The sequence below is a fragment of the Thunnus thynnus genome, chromosome 3 (assembly GCF_963924715.1).
Source record: "Thunnus thynnus chromosome 3, fThuThy2.1, whole genome shotgun sequence".
Classification (NCBI taxonomy): Eukaryota; Metazoa; Chordata; class Actinopteri; order Scombriformes; family Scombridae; genus Thunnus; species Thunnus thynnus.
The window spans coordinates 2,153,898-2,167,362 of record NC_089519.1 but is presented as its reverse complement, the minus strand read 5'-3'; the positions used below and the strand labels follow the sequence as shown (position 1 = coordinate 2,167,362).

Below are 13,465 nucleotides of genomic sequence, written 5' to 3'. Positions count from 1 at the left end.
AAATGATAAATACATCGAAGTATCTTTATGATTTGGGTTCAAATGAAGGATCATGTTGCCTTATTGGAATCACAGTAAAGCCTTTTAGTTTAAACTACAACAAGGCTGTTTTTCCTCCCAAAAAGATGACATTTTAGAGGTAACACCATGAACCCTTTTTTAATGTTAGAATTCGAAGGTGGCTACTGCTCTCTCAGCAAGCGTTATGAAATTAACTCCACAGAGCTGCGGGGTGAGAGAGGTGAAGTACATGGACTGCGGGACAAATGCCGTCTTGTCCGACTGAAAGAACAATGGCTTCATTCTAGTAAAGCCAAGAGGTGGGAGAGAGAGGGAACAAGGAAAAGGAGGAGAGAGGAAGCCGCCGGGCTGCCGGACTTGTCGGCACCAACATCGTACATTAGACCTCGGAGGAGACGCCAGAAGTCAAGTCTCTATATATCAGAAGTTATTTTTAAGAGATGAAGGGAGGAACAAGAGTAGGGATGCATTTAAATGCATATATTGTATATAGGTGCTCCATACTTCCCCCGTGAGTAAAAAGGAGATACCAGCACAGTTCGTCTTTACAACTTTCCCTCGACGAGACTAATCAGCACTCACAGACCCAGCAGTTATTCCACTCTCCTCCTTTCAAAGGGAATTTAATTTCCTGCCCCTGGATTTCAAAGCTTTACATAAATAGCACCCTCCTTTTTTTTCATTTACACTCTTGACATAATCTATAATTCAAACATGTGTTAGCCCTACTGGAGGCACCGGCAGCTTGTCACGGGGAGCTTGTTAAAACGTCTCACTTAAAGTTCTCCAATATAGAGGAGAGCTGAGATGTATTAAATTACTCAAAAGTGGAGGAGTGTGTTATCTTGGCTTAAGAAAATTGCTGCAGATGACATGAGAGAGGATGCCCTTCAGTTGACTTACAAGCAGCACCACCATCTTGTGGTGCATCAAGTAATTGCAAGTATGTCGGAGCTGAAGGTCTCATGTTTTGGGGTTTCTTTCCCTGTGCATGTAAAGTTTTATTTCACTCTGACTGCAAGAGATGAAACTGTACTGTCAGGATTTTCTGTGATTCTCTCTCAAGTTACTGACGCTCCTCTTTTCTCTCCTCTTTTTTTCAGTTGAGAATATTGCACACTGTGAGTTTGCTTACCTGCGAGACCTCCTCATCAGGTATCACACCAGCCTTCTGCTCTCTTTTATCTTGTGGAGGTGTTGAAATGAATTGAAGTTACAGGCAAAACTTGCTGTCATCATAAAACTGTCTTTCTTTCTTTCAGGACACACATGCAGAACATCAAGGACATCACAGGCAGCATCCACTATGAGACGTATCGCGTCCGCCGGTTAAATGAATCCAACGCCCTTTTCAACTCTCAACCACCGTCTGACCATCCCGCTGTTCAGTCAAAGACCAACGGTCAGCCCGAGGAGCAGCCTGGCGCCACGCAGGCCAACGGAGTGGCTGCTCAGCATGAAGCCCTGTCCCACGAGATGTAGAGAGTCCTGTACGGAGAAAAATCGCCAATTTATGACATCAGGACACAGCCAGGCACAAAACTTATACTCACACATCTGTTTCTCTGTTTACATGAACAAGCCCACACGCATACAAACACACACTCAATTCCTAGAAGGACTTTTTTGGCAAAAAAAAAACAGACCTAAACCACAGCTTTTAATTTATCAATAAGTAACAAGAAACAGTACTCAGACTAACACTCTACATTTCTTATCCTGCAGCAAGTTTTTCCATCTTTTTTCATCATTTAGATTCTGAGCAAAGATGCACATACACTTCTCGTCCGCTCTTGTTTCGACCAATACAATCTCCATACAGGATCGTCTAAAATAAACCGTGAAAGTTCTCAAGTCATGGATAAACAAAATTTAATTTACTCATGTCTTATAACTGAGCTTTAGCTGCTGGGTTTATTTTTAGATCATCCATTGGCTGTCAGGCCTGCAGCAGCTGCAAGTTAGATTAAGTAACTCAGCAGTGAAACAATAGACAAGATTTTGATCAGTTTAGATGAGTATAATGGAAAAAGAGCATCCAGAGGAAAATATCCTGTTTTTTTCTATAAACTACTTTTGCAGGATCTTCGGTTGACAGGAGGTTTGGTCTGATGGGGCCGTCCAGATGAGGAGATAACACCATGACTCCAAATGAAATACAGCATATCAGATGATAACTAGATTAGCTCTAAAGTAGAAATAACTGTTAGTGCCACTGGCCTGGTCTGCTTTGCGTTGTGGTGTATAGTTTTGTATAGAAACTAGGGTTAAGTAGAGATATTTAGATTAGTGTTATGGAGGAAGTAAAGATATTGTTGACACCTCCGCACTGCAAATTAAAAAAAGAAAGCATTAGTGTGGAGCAGCTTTCGGGAAAAACGAGTCCTCGTGTCATTTTTCCGTTGTTTTATGATGTTTTCGAAACCCCTTTTTTGCCAAACCATCCCGTCTCTTTCTATATAAAGCCGATGTCGTGTAATACAGTCATACCTTGCATTTTACATTGCTTATTTACTATTGTATTTTTATTGCTGTTGTTCATGTTCTAATATTATTATATAAGATGGGGGGGGTTGTGGAGGAATCTGTGCAGCCGTTTTGTCCATTTTACTGACTGTAAACCAAATAAAAGTCAATTTTTTTTCTGTTCTAAAGAGAAGCACACGCAGTACATAGAATGGATTTATGAATAGTTATTTATGTGTATGTTTAGTGGAATTCAACTAATTCATCTTTCATTCCAGCTGTTGGCTTCCAGAGGTTTGCTGCAGGTCTTAAAGAGTGATGATCTTTTTGGGTTTAGAAAGTGTTTCTGTTGCCTGTATTCATGTAGTATGTTGCATCCTTTTGGCAAGGCTGCGTTATAACTAGCACCGATTTACCTGCTAGTGAAGTACAGAAGTCGTCTATATTTGTACTTTGAATACTAATAATTACAACTGATCCTGCCAATAGATAATATTTACAGCAGTGACATTTACATTGCAAGCTTAAAGCATTTTGTCAGAGGAGGATGTTTTATTACCATTGAGAGGAAGAATTTGTGCCATAAACCTTTAAATAAAACCTTGTACATGATGCCACTCTATTACAGAAGGAACTGGGATGTTTTTTTGTTAATATTTGTGAAATTACAAGCTCAAGGGACATTTTAGAGGCTACGTCTAAATTTATAACGTTCTCATAATTTCCTAACAAAAATACTCAGTGTATGCACTGCCTCGTCACGTCTCCAAATATAAAATAATTGCATACTTGCCTTCAGGACAGATAATAATTTCATAAACCAAGAGAAAGATATTGGGTTACACTTTGTTTACTGTTGTATAGTTCTTGTGTAATTTGTTATGGTATTATAGCTTAAGGTTTTAAATTGATATGCTATCTCAAAGAATAAAGATTGATATTTTTATTGTTTAACATTGATTGATTGTCTTGATTTGCCAAAAAAAAAAAAAAGCAAATAGAGAAATGTTTAATAACTCTAAACTTTATTCAGTTTCAGCGTAGAGAGGCACAACAAAGAGCTGCTGCTGATGATTCTCAAGGTTGAGCTAATTAGAGCATGAAAACGTCAATATTTCATCCGTTAGCGACTACGGTTAAAATGACAATGTTTTTTTAATTAGTTCAGAACCTTTTCATCGTATTTTGTCTCATAATTGTTAAGTCTTCACCTGACATCTGATTGGTGGAGCCAAATCTTTTTCATCAACATTTAATCATTTCCAACAAATTTATATACTTTGTTTAGTGAGATATCATCCCTTTAATTAAAGAATAAACCTCTAAACACCTTGCTTGCTGCAGTAATTTTAGAACACATTAAAGACGTGGCTTCTTAAAGCTCTTTTAGCTATTCTGTAATTAAAGAGCTACATTGATTACTTTTTATTTGTACTAAAACAGTCGCAGTGATTAAGTTAAAATGAGAATGTTGAACAGGTTTGGATAAATATAAAAACTACTAAACTGTGGTTGCTGTGTGTGACACAAAGGCTGTTTTTAAAAGAACCGTGTAAAACATTCAGTCAATTATTTATTGACTGTTAAGATTAAATAGTTACAGTATGTGTCACATAGTGAGCGGCAGACTGTTAACTGTGTGCTTATCTGTGAACTTATTGGAACACATTCACTATAATAATGACCACTGCACATGAACTACAGTACAGTTTGAGAGCAGTTCATTTGTCTTGAACTCAGTTCATTATAATATGTATTCAGTTCATTATAATATGCATAGACAAAAATATCCAGCATACCACATTTCACAATACAAAGTCAACTGAAATGAAATGTGTTCTTGCAAATTTACAGCTTTTCAGTAGCATCACACCATGCTCACACAACACTGATTTAATAGGGCTTCTCATTTACACCTCCTGTCACACTCTTTCTCAACCACCCTGCTGGTCGTAATGTGTTGACAGTGTTGTTTGTCGAAGGTCATTGTCACCCTTTCACACGTTGTAGCTCCTGCTGCTCCTGCTTTTCCTGCCATGTCTGCGTTGGATCCGTTGGTTTGAAACTCTCCTCCTGCTGAGGACGACGCTGCATGGTGATAAATGACAAATGTGAAGGTGAGAGACAATGAAAGATCCAGAAAAATGAGTATCTATTGAACACTCATCTAAGGTTGACACTTCTATCTAAACAGTTTCCCAGGCAGCCATCCTGAAGCATGAAGGTGAGTGATAATGACAACTGTGACACTGCTGTAACAGCGCCTGGTCCGCTGACTGGCACAGGTACTAGACCAATTTAGTGGTACATATGAACTGACATCTGTACTTGCATTTATCTCATTCAGTGACTTTTTCCAATAGAAATTCACATAACGATGCAGTGAATTAGACAGTAAAAGGTGCTACAAAGATTTAAACCTAAATAGCAGTGAAAATCTTGAGAAATATCAGGAGCCTTGGATGTCTTATGCAAGAAAATTTATTTCACACTTAATTGACTGAAGAAACATCTGGGTAAAATCAAAGAGCAGCCCTGACACAATCAATGCTCCTCCAAAAGTCTGCAGGAAAACTCTCTGCATGCCTTGTTAAACTTTCAGATAAGGATTTGCTTCTCAGACAACCTTGGCTCAAGACAAAACCCTCAAGAGAGGTACAGCTTGACCCAAATGGGGACAGCTGGCTGACTGATATGTGGAAAATTCCTTCACATTTCCCCCCTCGTTGATCAAAAGATCAACAATAATTACCTACCATAATATTCTTCAGAGTTGGAGTAACATACACCTGCCTTTCTCTCACACTCATACACCAACCAGACATACAACTTTAATCTTTGTTGTTTTTCTTTACTACAGTTTATCTTGTATTGCCTGTCTAAAAGCATATATTTTAAACCAGGCAGTATAAACTTCACAGCAGTACTCAACACTGATTAGGGGAGACCGGGGATGGTTGTAACATGGGTTAGTTGCAACACTTTCAATTTCTCCAATCAGGAACAAGTTACAAGTCACCTGATTCACTCTGCACATGCTCAATTTAGTCCTTGTTACGTATGTGAGGAAGTTGCACCCTGTGGCAGACGCAGCCGATTTTAGAAAGAAATTTTTTTTTATTTATTTATTTTTGTGATAGCATTGCCTGATTTATAGATGAACTCATCAAACTTAAATCATGTTAATTATGTGTCTGTGTAGATTCATACAAGTGGTTAGTGCTAATGTTTTAGTTGTTAGCTGTAAGGTAAGCTAGTTCATGGCTACAAGAGTCTGTGAAAAAATGTTACAACCTACCCCAAGCAGAAATGTTAGTGTATTTATATGTTTACTTTGAATTTCAGTATGCTTGGGTCCTGGAAGAGAAAGACTGACAACATTTTGGAGTACATCTGTCATCTGTCACCACTGTGACTCCGACGGTGACTAACATACTTGGCACACACAGACACACTCACACAGAAACACATTAATGTTCAATTGATGAAGCTGGTGCACATTTGCACATTTTTCTCAGTGTTATTATTATTTTCAAATATAGTGTAACACACACACACATACAGACACATCCTAATTATGTTAAGTCATTTAAGTGTTGAATAAAAAGTTTTCAGTATCTTAAGTTTTTGTCATAATCTTTATTTCATAATGTTACATTTAACCCCAGGGTATGTTACAACTCACCCGGACCATGGGGTCAATTGTAACATTTCACTCCTTGTATTTGAGACTAAACCATGCATTTTCTGTTTGTATTGCAGAGATAACAGCTACACCATTTAATAGCAGACACATGTCATTAGTTTGCATCACATTTTAAATGCACTGGTTTAAAAGAGCAGCAAGCTACAGACAGAAATGTCAAAAATGTTACAACCATCCCCGGTCTCCCCTACTGTCATGCTTTCATTAAAAGTTCTCCAATATAACTTGAATTAAGGTTCAAATGTTTTGTTTTTACATTTAGAACAGTAGTACATGTAACTGGTTATTTCCCAACATTGCATGTGTGTCCTCTCATCCTTCCCACAGCCCCCCACCTCCCACGCCCCCACCCCCAAACTGTGGTGTCTGGTTTACATCTACACCAGTCATTCCAACTTCCAGTGTAGAGGGAGATAGACGCCTCAACAAAATCAAACCTCTGGTCTTGATATAATTCAACCTGACTACGAATAATTGATGGGTGGATTTTCTCACCTTCACATCAGAAGCTTTTTTTCACACTTTTTCTTACTATTTTTTCCATAGTGACCCTGTAACAATTATATAACATCACAATTATATCACATAATTCTTACATTGTATATTTCATAATCACACGATTTCAACCAATTTAACTGTTCTTACAGCTTTATTTTAACAAGAAAGGAGAAAGAAACCCTCTCTGTGTTCTATCTTCTTTCTTCCCAGATCACTGCTGCACTCTGCACTGAGCTGTAACTTTCATTCTCTGGTTTTTATTCTCTTTGGAGTTTTAGCATCTTTTGGTGAATTATTCACTCATTCAGGGTTTAACTTTGCTGTGGACTGATTATTGCCCATCACAGTGAAGTGTTAGACACAACATGCAGACCAGCACATCCAAGTCTCCTCTCTCTCTCATTTTTTTTATGTCAGTGGCAGCAATTTGAGACCAATTTATTCATAATAAATGAACCCGTGTACGAACACTGTTTTATCTTTATCTGCTATAAGCATTCAGAACCTCCTTTGGACATAGACTCACACTACAGATTTCAGTTACCGTCATGAATCATCCTGCCTTTAGGTTATGTTTTGTTTTTTCTCTCATTTAGTTCTGCATTTCCTGTTTTATTTTGGTTTCTAACTCTCCTCTCGTTCCAGATCCACTTCCTGCCCTTGTGTGTTTCCCGCTCCTGTCCATGTCGTCATCCCCTAATGTCCTCCACCTGTGTCTCATTACCCTCACTCCCCTTGTGTATTTAGTCTGTGTGACCCCTGCCAGTTCGTCTTAGCCCTTAGTCGCAAATGTTTCAGTATTATCCTCTTTGTTTTAGTCTCTAGTGTTTTTGACCCTGGATCTGCCTTTTTTTGACTCTGCCTCTGCCTCTGCTTAGCCCTTTTTGGTCCTGTTGCCTTCTCTGACTGCCAGCCCGTGTACCGAACCTGCTATTAAAGACTTTGTTTTTTGGAACCACTGTTTGAGTCGTGCGTTTGGGTCTAGCCCTTGTGTACCAGACAACCTTGTCCGTTACACAGAAATAAGCCCAACGCCTACTCAGAACGACTTCCTGAGGCTGTAATCTCACTGATTCTCTGACTTTTATCTGTGTTGGACTGCGACCCTGTCAGGTTGCCAGTTGCCAGTCCAAAAAAAAAACCTCAACGCCCCCAAGGCAGGAGCCCTCTAAAATCTAACTGACCGCTGACACCAGCTTTTAATCTAACCTATTTCAGACAACACATTGAGTTAAATCACTTATCAGCTCACTTGATTTTTCTCTCTTTTCTGCATGTTACAACTTTAACAGTTTTGATGTCCATGTGCATATTTAATGCACAGTTGGCACTCCCCAGACGCTGAAATCTGATCTTATTCAGATGTCAGATGTTCACAGCCAAACTGCAGAAAATACACAGTTTCTTTATGATCTCGTCAAACACATTTGACGTTTCAAGGCAAAAATTTAAATAAAATTTGCACTTAGCATGTCTTAGTTCTTTTGAAATCTTGCTGTTTGTTATAGAAATCTTGAGCCTGTCAATTCAGAAACAGGATGTCTTATGCAAGAAGATTTATTGATACTTAATTGATTACGGAGACTTCTGGAGTAGCGTTCATGATGTCAGGACTGCACTTTGACTGTACCCAGATGTCTCTTTAATTGATTATATCGTTATCAATCGAAGTATCAATGTGTGTGAGTGTAACCAAGACTTTGCCATCTTCTACCAGATTCTACACTGCATTTCACATCGTATGACACCAGAGCAGATTTTTTCAGAAACCAGACGGATTACCTTATGGCACAGAGAGAGACTGTCTGAGCCAAAATGAGCTTTCAGAGCTTCCACTTGTTGTCTGTGTTAAAGGTGCAGCATCCTGTAAGAAATGGCTTTGTGTGTCTAGCTATTATTGGATAATTGTTAAAGATTCAGCCACTTGTGGTTTATTTACTGCACAAGTTGTGTTTTGTTCTGTAAAAAACCCAGACGAAGGCCATGTGTACTGAAATGTTTTCCTTCAGTTACGTGCAGACTGCGCTTAATTGTTATGCTGCCATTCACCTTCGCTTTTCTTGTGATTTGAGCACTAGTTCACCGGTGAAGTAGCAACGGTACTTTCTACTAATTTTCAACACAAGTACCTTGTGTAATTAACTCAGTTTGCTGTTTTGTGACACCTTTCAGAAACAGAATTTGAGGCTTCATGAAATGTGTGTAAATTAGCAAAAGTCAAAGCTTTGTATTTTTGTCATTTTCAGCTTTAATTTGCAATATTCCAACCACACATCCCAGACTCCAATCATACTGATTTACAGACTGATAAGAAGAAAAGTGGACAACTGGGCTGTTACATTCCCTGCAGTAATTATGGTGAAATAACTTGTCTACCATACATCTAATTTACAGTTTCACAGACAGCACTTGAGTCATTCTTGTTAATCACCAATTTAGCATCCATACATTTTGATCATTTAAGGTGAGAAAATCTGGAATATGTGTTACTAAGATATGTGAAATGGAACTGACATTTTGAACCTAAGCTAGTTATCTATAAAGCGCCATAATATCCACCAAAAGTTTAGCTACCTTTAGCTACTGGTTAGCTAAGCTACCTATATTGGCCAAATAGGCTATAGCCTACTATGCTAACCAACATCTGTCCCCAGATAAAGGATAAGTATTCTCCTCCTGCAATTTATTGCTTCTTGTTGTCCTGGGACCATTTGTCTGTGAATATTTTGTTTTTTTTATCAGATTTTAGATACTATCAGGAGAATATAGCTGCTTTATTTTGCTGCAAACTGGGCCTAAAGCTGTGTTAATTGTTTGCTAGCAAACAGCTGGTAATTAGCTCTGCTTGCCATGTGACTCAGCATTTTCTGTTGCCAAAAGTTGGAGCCTGATATGGTGTCAGTATTTGTTTGATTCTGATTTCTGTTTGCAATTTGTGCTTTTATTGCAGCTTTCCAGTTGTGAATCTTTATTAAATATCCAAGAAAAGCCATACTTTGTGTTTATTGAAGGACTTTACACTTTTAGCTGTCTGGTTTTTTGTTAAGGACAGCTCATTGGAAGGGCAGTAGTGTTATATTTGAATGGTCTCTGTGAGTAAATTTCAAATATCATGATTTTCAGGACTAATTATGAAGTAAGAACCATGGTTTGTTGTCAATAATAGATTCAACACTCTCCATAAAACCCAGGGTTAGCACTTCATTGAGTCGGTTGTCAAAGATCCATCCACATTGCTATGCACAAAGGTACACAACACGCATTGGATGTTTATTGAATTGGCTCGGCTCACGACTACTGAAACAGAGTTTTCACTCCTCATCAGCACTCATCAAAGCCTTCCTTTCTAACAAAAATGTAGACAGAAGTCACAAGAACAGAGATACCATCCCTCGGGAAGCTTTAAACATCTTTTTGCAGTATTCTCCAGAGTTAGCAGCTCGTGTTAAGCTACAGTTTGTTCTTGCAGGGAGCCAATGCTCGGCTCAGGCAAGGATCCAACATGTGGTAGCAAACTGTGAAACACTGGGAGGTCTGCATTAATTAGCCGTTCAACAGCACTAGCTACATGGAATATTTTAAAGTCATATCAGCTCAAGCAAGGTAAATCTGACAAGCTTTTAAATTTGTCAGCATATTGAAATGTGTTTTCATCACTTCTCCCTTAGATGGTGAGCAGTCTGTCTGCAGGAGGCTGGCTGGGCTCGGGGTTTGGTGATGATGTGTTGCGGCTGGATTGACGGCTATGGTGGGCCAGTTGGAGATTGGCAAGGTATGTGTTTTTCTCCACTGAAGTTTGATAACAATTCACAGGGTTTGCAGCTCTTTCAATGGGATGAAAAAATGTAATTCTGTACTGATTAGCCTAATTTTCAGGAAGGAAAAGGCGGCTTGCCTCTTCCTTCTACCATAGTGCTGCTTCACAAATACAGGAATCCATGCCAAATCTAACAGCAGGTACATTATGAGTCTCAGCTGGATTATATAGCTGAATATATCACTGTTCTTCACCCACAACCATATTGCTCCATGGTGGCACATTACCAGTGTCTACTGACTCAGGAAACAATGATTCATGTTGCATACATGTAGGAATAAAGCCAGCCTTTTCCACCATTGTAATGTAACGTGTCGTAGTCGTTGTCCTTCATGGGTGTTTATCACACAAAGAATACAGGCTGCACCAAAAGGCAAACTGAAAGATCAGAGCCAGATTTTAAGAAAGGAAAAAAAGAGAAGAAACAGAACCCCACAGTGATGAAAAACACAGCTTTCCTTGTTCACTTCACTGGCTCTGTCGTTACCAGGCAGAGTTCTTCCAGCCAGATAGCCAATGAGCCACCAGGCCAGCCAGACAGCCAACAAGCCAACCAGATAGACTTCCAGTCAGCCAGTTAACCATCTGGCTGGTAAGCCTATCGTTGAGCAAGCCAGCGCCTGTCTGTGCTGGTGTGGAACCAGTGGCCAGTTGTCTTGCTTCCTCCCATTTCCAAACACACACACACACACACACACACACACACACACACACACACACACACATACACACAAACATACACACACATCTTTCGTCAGCCTCTGTCTCCTTCAGAGCTACTTAGACACACACAGAACAGGAGAGAACTCTGTAATATCTGCTTATTCCTCGGCCCTCATCTGCGAAAACATCTCAAAACAAAAGATCGCTACACGGTGCCCACCTCACACACCCCCTGCCTCGCTGCACAGCGCCCTCAAAGTAATCGACGCAAGGTAATTTGTTGATAATTAATTGCCGTTCATTAATGGTTTTGCATTTATTAAAACTGTGCATGCTAACGATGTTTTGTATTTTTTTGTCACCACTGTGGGCTAATCAGCACCTTTAAAATCTCCAACTTATTTACACGGATACAAACGTGTACACACACAACACACACAGACCACTAGTATTCTCTAATCCTCTTCTCGTTTACCCTTGAGCCCTGCCAACTCACTCTCCTGGACACGAAGCATGGTGTCCCTGTTTGTTGTTGATGTATGCCACATCCATCTGCTCGTTTGCTTAATTTGGACTTTGCTTGTTTCCAGCCATGTTCCCGCCCCTCCTTGTCCCCCGTCTCCTCCCCTCGCCCCCCCATCCACACCTCCCTCATCTCCTGTTCCCCCTCCTCTGCCTCCTTTCCATCTCCTTCCTGCCGTTCCGACATCAGGGCGCTCGTCTGCCTGGATCGCAGCCAGCTCTGGCGCGGTCAGGGTGGTGGGGAGGAGGTTCCACCGCCCCTTCCTGTCCGTATGCAAATTGGCCTTGTTTTGATTAAAAGACAGCTGCATATTTCATTAAAGTCACCAGTGGCGGTGGGAGAGGAGAAGTCATACCTCTCTGGGGAGGCGGAGGTTGTTTAGCTGGAGTGAATGTTGTGGAAGCTGCTGTTTAGAGCTGCTGCCTGCTGAGGGGAACAAATAGCGAAGACAAAAGGGCTGCCCAGGGACTGCTTTGGGGTTTAATGGGGCTGACTGACTGGCACATCAGTTAAGGCTCATGCTGATCCAGAGCGTGGGTGAATGTGCATTGCATGATAAGGGGAGAAATTGACAATGAAATATAGACCCCCCATCAGGCTTCAAGGTGCTTTGGCATGTCAAGGCAGTTGTATTTCTACTCATCGCCACCAGGCTCCTGAGACGAACCTCTGTTTCTGAGTACTTCAATGAGAAATGGTTCCTCATGTTGTCATCTTTTAATCCGCGACAGATACGCTGTTCCCTGGTGGGTTGGGTGAAAGAGAAAAACATTGTTTCCCCAATGAATTTTCACCTCCTCAGAGAAATACGTTGTGTCATTTGAAGTTCTCACCTAGGTCAGCTGTGTTTGTCTTTTCAGTGTTTGAGGGCTAACCGGGCAATATCACAGTAATAATCTAGTCCTGCATGAATGAACGGATGAATCTGTTGTGTGCCAGAATGAATTTGTGAATGGCAAAAAGTCATCTTCTTCCCCTTTTCTTTATACTGGTTGTGGTTGACTGTTGCACTACCAGAGGTGAACAGGAGTGATGTATAGACGGGTTGGGCACCCTATGAGGTCAGGAGGTGGGAGGAGGAAGGACGGGGGAGGATCTGTTGGCATCAAGCCAGCTCCAGTGGAATTCAAAGACATGGGTGGAGGATGGAGCGATGGTTGCTCTGCATAATCAATCAGAAACAATGGAGGAAGTGAGAGAGTGGTTGTGCCTTCCTTGACAGGCCTGATTGTATTTATGCAGGGATGGAAGCGAGAGGGGAGGGGGGGGGCATTAAAGGGGATTGGGTAGTAAGATGTGGGCAGGTGCAGGAGTGCTGTAATGGGTGGCCCTCACTGCAAAGCCAAGGACATATACCCAAGAGGAACTGATTGAATGCCATGCCAATAAAAGGAGGCAGTTTCATGCACCATTGACCGAGTTGGCATCCTCACAGTCGCACTGTGATGAAACCCCCCTTCGAGGTCATGATAATGTGAATCACATTTTGTTCCTCAGTGGGTTGAACTGCTCTGAGGAAGAATTAAACCGCACCCTTCAATCAGATTTTTTTTTTTTTTTTTTACAGTATGCAGCATGTATCTGATGTTTTCGTTGTGTGTTAAAACATGGAAGAAATCACATCAAGTGTTTGTTTGGACAGAAATGAAAAGATCAAATTCTGCGTCACAATAGGTGGGGAAAATAATCTGATTTGAGCCTCCAGTGCACATACAGCCAGAGAGATTGTCCTTTCATTTTCTCTGTAGGTAGAGCAGCATGTCCCGGAGCG

General features: G+C 40.5%; 1 protein-coding gene across 6 annotated transcripts in view; it reads left to right on the top strand.

Annotated features, from left to right (window-relative positions):
* Positions 1–3,441, top strand: part of septin9b (septin 9b) — a 71,980-nt gene extending 68,539 nt beyond the window's left edge. For all 6 annotated transcript variants that reach the window (XM_067580092.1, XM_067580083.1, XM_067580075.1 and 3 more), the window contains 2 exons: positions 1,125–1,176; positions 1,284–3,441. In XM_067580092.1, coding sequence (XP_067436193.1) covers positions 1,125–1,176; positions 1,284–1,503 — 272 coding nt within the window. In that variant the 3' untranslated portion in view covers positions 1,504–3,441. The remainder of the gene's footprint in view (positions 1–1,124; positions 1,177–1,283) is intronic.
* The last annotated feature ends 10,024 nt before the right edge of the window (positions 3,442–13,465 follow it).